Source organism: Pinus tabuliformis, chromosome Q, assembly GCF_031772625.1.
Source record: "Pinus tabuliformis cultivar Carrire ecotype Pingquan chromosome Q, CPIR1, whole genome shotgun sequence".
Classification (NCBI taxonomy): domain Eukaryota; kingdom Viridiplantae; phylum Streptophyta; class Pinopsida; order Pinales; family Pinaceae; genus Pinus; species Pinus tabuliformis.
Genome location: NC_142296.1, coordinates 539,147,391 through 539,154,978, shown reverse-complemented (window position 1 = coordinate 539,154,978; position 7,588 = coordinate 539,147,391). Strand labels below are relative to the sequence as shown.

The window sequence follows — 7,588 nt, the reverse complement described above, 5'->3', positions numbered from 1 at the left end:
GTTAGAGGGTCAAACTAAAGATCCAACTTTCACTGAACATACAAATCTACACAAATCTATGTACCACAACTCATGTAAGGGTGAAGTATATAAAAACCACAGAGAAACCAAACAAAAGTGGAAAAGTGTGCTACAATATTGAGTCTTTGGCTTGTTGAGACCAAGTAGTGAGACATACAATGTAGCTCCATAAATCTAGCCATTTCCAATCAACGCGAGTTCTAAATAGTGGCACCCTAACCCGAAACCCACCAAATACCATGATCATAGATACCAAATATAACAAAAATCCCTAGTAAGCTTTCCAGAGTGCTAGGATTTGAGGCATATATCATGGAGCTAAAGCCTTTAGTGACTAGCTCATAAAGAGTTATGGAAATGGAGCCCTCAAGGAAAGCCTTTGTTGTCTAAGAAGAGCCCACCTTAAAAGGAGTTACCTTTGTAAGTGAGAGCAATAAGTCAATCAAAGTTGAGCAAAACCCATAAAAGCTCGAGTAAATTGGGACATTGACCCACAATTGAACCTCCAAAGAGACCAATAGAAAATCACAACTAAAACCAGAGCATTAATAGAATCTAACATTAAAATTTGAGGAGAAACACATCCTAATTAACAAAAGAGAGATTGATAAACAAAACCACTTTTAAAACCAATTTTAAAAAACTTTATTCCAATCCATAGATGTACATAAATTTGGATGTCTAATTATAAACTTATCTAAAAAAGATATACACCATTAGCCCATATGGCATAGAGTATAGACAATGACATAGTGTTTTATTAAGGCACTCCGTAGTGGAAAAGTCTTCGGTTCAAAACTCTGCAGCCAAAAATCCAACCATGCTAAAGACTAGTATGACCTAAATATCCCTAAATTATTTTGAAAACTTAAATATCCCTAAATTATAGCTACTCATAACTCACATGACCCAACAAAAAAATAAAATATACATATCTCAAAATATAATTTTACCTCTCTGCATCCTCTGACACAAACCTATAACACAAACGCTGTGGGATCTGCGCATTTTCATGTGAAACACAATTCCCTCACCTACTTCCCCATACCTTACAAGCATGAAAAGAAGAATAAATAAATTAAGAATATCATGATAGGATTCGAATGATAATATATACATTCAAATCTTCTACCTTTTATGACATGCACAAGATGATTCATGGTTTCCACGAAAAACCATGAAAATCTACCTTTTCCTTCTCATTTTTCTTCTCCCTGCTTTTGCTTTTGGGCAGATTTTATTGTACACCCCACAAAAATATAAGATTATCCACAACGAAAATCCAGAAACCGTACAAAACCCACACAAATATCCACAAACAGAATCCAGAAACCGTCCAAATCCACTTAAAGGTGGCCATCGGTCACATTTCCCCAAAACATGAAAGCCGTGGTGGGGAGGCTATCGAATTTTGCCACCTTGCGAACCTAAATTCGCTTTTTCTCATTTTTATTCTCCTTTGCAAATAAGTCGGTGCTCATCCACCCTCCATCTTTCGCCCATATAACCTCCCTAACTTCTATTCTGGCCATTACAAGTTTCTGTTTATTAGAGAATCGGATTTGGGTTGGCGCTGAATTGGGTTATAGTTGTCGTTGCGAGCGTGAATTGAAAATGGCGAGCAGGCGAATACAGAAAGAGCTAGTGGACTTGCAGAGGGATCCGCCTTCATCGTGCAGCGCAGGACCTGCGGGAGACGACCTCTTCCGTTGGCAGGCCACCATCATGGGTCCTGCTGATACTCCTTATGCAGGCGGTGTGTTTTTCGCCCAAATTCACTTTCCCAATGATTACCCCTTCAAGCCTCCCAAGGTCACCTTCCAGACCAAGGTATTTCTCCTTACTCGTTTCCTCCTCCCTTCTCTCTCTCTTTTAAATACTCTATTCACGCCAGGTTTTTCATGGATTCTTCGTCAATTTCAATGTAATATCAATTAATTGAATACTGTCTTTTGTTCTTCTTGTAAAGATATTTATATATTTTAAAGAACACGGCACCATGTTCCACTTCCCCAGAATGTGTGTTTTCCCCCAGAATATGTGGATGGTGTCAACCACCAGCTGCGACAATGGCTGTCGGATTTAACTTGTAATTCAGATTGAGGGTGGTGTTAACTTTAGGACTTGACCTCATTTGAAGCTATGACCTATGGTAGCCCTATTCGCAATATGCTTCTGGCAGATGCACCAACTGCAAATCCTTTGGTTTGCATATATATACACATACATTCCGAAACTTAGGAGTATAGCATTTCAGGGTTAATATAGATTTTCAAGGTTAACAACATGTGTTTTGTCATTGAAGGTTACAAAATCGATTGGAGTCTGGAAGAATAGGGTTGTGTATACCTAGGGTCCCTTTTCTAGGGTTTTGTATAACTTGGGTCACTTTTCCCTCCCTCAAACAAGAGGATTTTACACATTAATTTGGTGTCTGGTTAAGCAGCAACCCTAAATTAAATTATCATTATTATTATTATATTTAAACCATTATTATAAAAATAGATTCATTTTAACCTAATCTTTTATCATCACAGTTTGATTCTTCAAACCTAAAGATTGACCTTTTTTAACCTTCATCCTGGTTTAATAAGTAACCTTAAATTAAATTACCATTATTATCATCATATTTAAACCATTTGTTAAAATAGATTCACTTTCACCTAATCTTTTATTATCTCAGTGTGATTCTTCAAACCTAAAGATTGGCCTATTTTAATCTTCATCCTGGTTTAATGAGGTAGGTTTATTATATGAGTGGCTGTGTCTCTTTGTGTGTGTTTTAATGTGTAGTATGTGGATCAACATGGATTTATGGTAGCATCTCTGTATGCATGTGTATGGGGGATTAACATAGATTCATGTCAGTTTATATAAAAACTGGCAACGCATGAGTATCCAAGATTCATTAGTATCTCTGTATGTATGTATATGCATGTGTGTGGGGGATTAACATAAATTCATGTCAGTTTATGTAAAAACTGGCAACGCATTAGTATCCAAGATTCATTAGATCAGATACCAATTGTGTTTGAAAATTTTGATCTTTTATTATCTCAGTGTGATTGTTTGAAAATTTTGATCTTTTATTATCTCAGTGTGATTCTTCAAACCTAAAGATTGGCCTATTTTAACCTTCATCCTGGTTTAATGAGGTAGGCTTATATGAGTGGTTGTGTATCTTTGTGTATGTTTTAATGTGTAAGTATGTGGATCAACATGGATTTATGGTAGTATCTCTGTATGTATGTATATGCATGTGTATGGGGGATTAACATAGATTCATGTCAGTTTATATAAAAACTTGCAACGCATGAGTATCCAAGATTCATTAGTATCTCTGTATGTATGTATATGCATGTGTATGGGGGATTAACATAGATTCATGTCAGTTTATATAAAAACTTGCAACGCATGAGTATCCAAGATTCATTAGATCAGATACCAATTGTGTTGGAAAATTGGATACTCATTAGTATCTCTGTATGTGTGTATTTGCATGTGTATGGGAGATTAACATAGATTCATGTCAGTTTATATAAAAACAGTATCCAAGATTCATTAGATCAGATACCAATTGTGTATTTTGTGGATATTTCGACAAAATAGCTTATTGATGAAAATAGTTATGATAGGAGAAACAGGAAAAGGACAAATATCCATTCATTTATACATCTATATGGAGATATGTATGTATTTATATGCATACATGTACATCTATGTGTGTCCACAAGAACGTCTACATGCTCATGCATGTGTATGTTTTTGTATGAATGTGTGTTTGTATGTTTCTTCATATATACATGTATGCAAGTTTATATATGGATACAAACACGGGTTTGTCTGTATGCATGTATATGTATGTATATATATGTAAATGTGTGTACACTGTATATACATATATATTATGTATATGTCTATCTGCAATTATATCCACTGTCTAACTGTATACATGTGTGTGCATACAGTCTATCTGCACTTATATTCACTGTCCAACTGTATATATGTGTGCATACAGTGTACACAGTCATACAACCATGCGTAGGCACAACTAGTATATTTTGTGTATGTGAAAACCTCTGTTCAATTTTTTGGGTAGCAAGTTCCTTGTTCCAATTAGGTAGCAAGTTCCTTGTTCCAATTAGGTAGGTTGTCAGGGGCTTCTTCTAAGATATTTTTTTAGATTTTCAGCTACTTGCACGTGTATGCAATAATGCTTTTAGGATTATGAAGTTTTAGTCAAACGTAATATGTCTATAGTTAGAATGGAAGTGGAATGTATACTTATATTTGCTTAGAGTGCATAAAAATATTAAAATTATATTTTTTAAAATTTCGTTAAGTGATGTTTGGTGATGCATGCAATAGAGCTTACAAGCTCTTCCGTGATGCCCTGGTCTTCCTTGAAATCTGTATGGGGGGTGGCTCAATTGTCAGTGATGATAGCTGCTAGTAAGCTTGAGGGATTCGATTTGAATTTGTCACCTATGGCCTTTCCATTGAAAATGTGCCTTGGGTTGATGCATGTTAAGCGAACCCCTTGGGTTATTTTTTTTCAAAGGTCATGGGTCCCTTCCTCTTTCATGGAATAGCTGGATGGAGGGTGGCTCTAGCTGGATGGAGGGTGGCTCAACCACTGCCCATAATAGCAGCTGTTAAGCCAACTGGACTCGGTCTTGAACCTCAGTCAACCTATGACAAAAAAACCTAACAGTGAACTCAGCAATCAAATTAAACTGATTGACTTAACGCACAGAATTATCTCTTTATATCTCTATATATACACCATTATGATCCATAGCTAATTGATAGCTCCCCCCATCTCTATATTAATATCATAGCCCACCAAAGAATTCCTTCCCCCCAGGGTGTGCCCAAGCATTGTATCTATCTATCTATCAATATATATATATATATCTCAAGCCCACCAAAGAATTCCTTTTCCCCTCTCAGGGCATGTCCAAGCATTGTATTTAGATCTCTCTATATGTGAGTCCTGAGATGAATGACACACCTAACTTGTGGCTTGAGTAGCTGTGACCCAGGAGCATTTGTGCCATCAAAATCTCCCGGGGATCGCAGCCGGCCTAGGCCACACCATTAGTATGGCTGTATTTTTTCCCACAGAGTTTCGAACTGTTGACCTTTTCACCACAGAGTTCCTTAATAGAACACCCTGTCACTGTCTATTCTAGGCCCCGTGGGCACCTTCAATCTGATGTTTGTAAGCAAGCCACTATATATTTCTCCAGAGCAAGAGAGAGGAAGAGGGCTCCAACTCTCCCCATCTGGCAGACTGGCAGTAGACTTGATTTGAGGGGATGGTACTCTGGACACTGAATGCTAAAGTTGTCTATGATTAAGTGCCTAAAATCTTGATAAACAGTGATACTCTGGGCACTGAATGATAAAGTTGTCTATGATTAAATGCCTAAAATCTTTATAAACAGTTTGTCTTTGATGTTCCAGAGTCTTAACGAGTACAGATTGGCGCCAGTAGTTGCCACTGAGTATTCTTCTGTTGCTATTTGTAAAGTTTGGAGTTGATTATATTGATGGCTCTACAGAGACTGATGTTTGTATCAATTTATAATAAAAATCCATAATAGTTGAAATAATATATTTGTTTGTGAGGGAATGGATATATGTATATCGTATAATCTGATAAACTCTTCAGGTTTTCCCGGATGTAGGGATTTTCCATTGTTAGTCATTTCTGAAATCTGTCTAGAAAAGAAATTTATTATTACTTCACTATAGATGCCTTAGCAATGAACACTATAGATGCCTGATGGACACTGTTGATGCCTTGGGAATGGACACCTACTAAATTTAATACTATAGTTGCATGGGTGCAGCTTAAATCCTTTCAAGAGCTAAAAAGCTTTTGAAATGGTTCCATGAGTATCCAAGTTGCCATGGTATTCATTCTGAAAGAGTAAAACAGAACAATGAATTTTATAAAATATTTGATAGACTATTCTGGTCATATTATTTCATTCATAATATCTACCTGTCCAAAGCCAGTGAACAATTCTAGTCAATATTCTGAAGCTTCTATGGATTAGTTGTAGTGAAAACAGACGCTTGTTTGGGAATAGTCTTTTGTATTGGAATCGTTGCATGCATGTTTACAAGTATCTCTCCATCTATATATATTATATATATAGTTTAGAACAGTTACAGTTATGTACAGGATATTTCTCTTCATCAGTATATTGCCCCTTTTCTTTTGCATGGTGGGCTGTAGCTTTGGCTTAGAAAAATCGGCCAGTGAACAAATAATCCAAATATTGACAGGTTTAGAAAACTGATCAAATGTCTGACCAGAGTTGTATTTTTGACAGATTTATCACCCAAATATTAATCTGAATGGAAGCATCTGCCTGGATATACTGAAGGAACAATGGAGCCCTGCACTTACTATTTCCAAGGTCCTGCTATCAGTTTGTTCCATGTTGGCTGACCCCAATCCGGATGACCCTTTGGTGCCTGAGATTGCTCATGTTTACAAGACTAACCGAGCTCGCTATGAAGAGACTGCGAGGGCTTGGACACAAAAATATGCTGCAAACTATTAGATACTTCACACTTGTAATACACCAAATTATTAGATACTTCACACTTGTAATACATAGGTTTGGACATATTTAAGTTTTCTCTATGCTTTGTGTATTAGCAGAATATCTAATCTGCACTCATGAGCATCGGATGAGCCCCTGTGCATAATATTAATATATTCTGTTCTTTTATAAAACATAAGTTTTTGTTGTATAAAGCGTTCTCCTAATTTCCGTGGTACTAAAACTAATTCAGTTGTTCAAAGCGATTTTTGGGGTGATAGTTACAGGAATTAAAAGCAACTGATTTGAAAGTGAGGAATTGTTTCATGTTTTCTCAGTTTATTTTTTCAAGTCTATTATTTGGAAGCAATTAAATGAAAGATTTGAACTTGGTATACAGGGGAAGAAGTCATTGGTTGGCTAAAATGTTCGGATATTGTAGAAATGTTGTTGTGTTTAAAACTTTAATCATCATAGAGAGAACTTTCGCTAAGATGGCGATTGGTCTGGAGCATCAAATTGAAAGGGTCTCCATGGAGTATTTACCATTTTCAAGTGTCTGTAAAATTTTGTACTCATGAGCATCGGATGAGCCCCTGTGCATAATATTAATATATTCTGTTCTTTTATAAAACATAAGTTTTTGTTGTATAAAGCGTTCTCCTAATTTCCGTGGTACTAAAACTAATTCAGTTGTTCAAAGCGATTTTTGGGGTGATAGTTACAGGAATTAAAAGCAACTGATTTGAAAGTGAGGAATTGTTTCATGTTTTCTCAGTTTATTTTTTCAAGTCTATTATTTGGAAGCAATTAAATGAAAGATTTGAACTTGGTATACAGGGGAAGAAGTCATTGGTTGGCTAAAATGTTCGGATATTGTAAAAATGTTGTTGTGTTTAATCATCATAGAGAGAACTTTTGCTAAGATGGCGATTGGTCTGGAGCATCAAATTGAAAGGTTCTCCATGGAGTATTTACCATTTTCAAGTGTCTGTAAAATTTAG

The 7,588-nt window shown here is 36.1% G+C and overlaps 1 protein-coding gene across 1 annotated transcript; it reads left to right on the top strand.

The window, feature by feature from the left end:
* Window positions 1–1,497: 1,497 nt before the first annotated feature.
* On the top strand, window positions 1,498–6,783 carry LOC149220572 (ubiquitin-conjugating enzyme E2 30-like). Its single transcript, XM_089384820.1, has 2 exons — window positions 1,498–1,851; window positions 6,369–6,783. Exons 1-2 carry the CDS (start codon window positions 1,636–1,638, stop codon window positions 6,600–6,602), a joined length of 450 nt encoding a protein of 149 aa, XP_089240946.1. The 5' UTR covers window positions 1,498–1,635; the 3' UTR covers window positions 6,603–6,783.
* The last annotated feature ends 805 nt before the right edge of the window (window positions 6,784–7,588 follow it).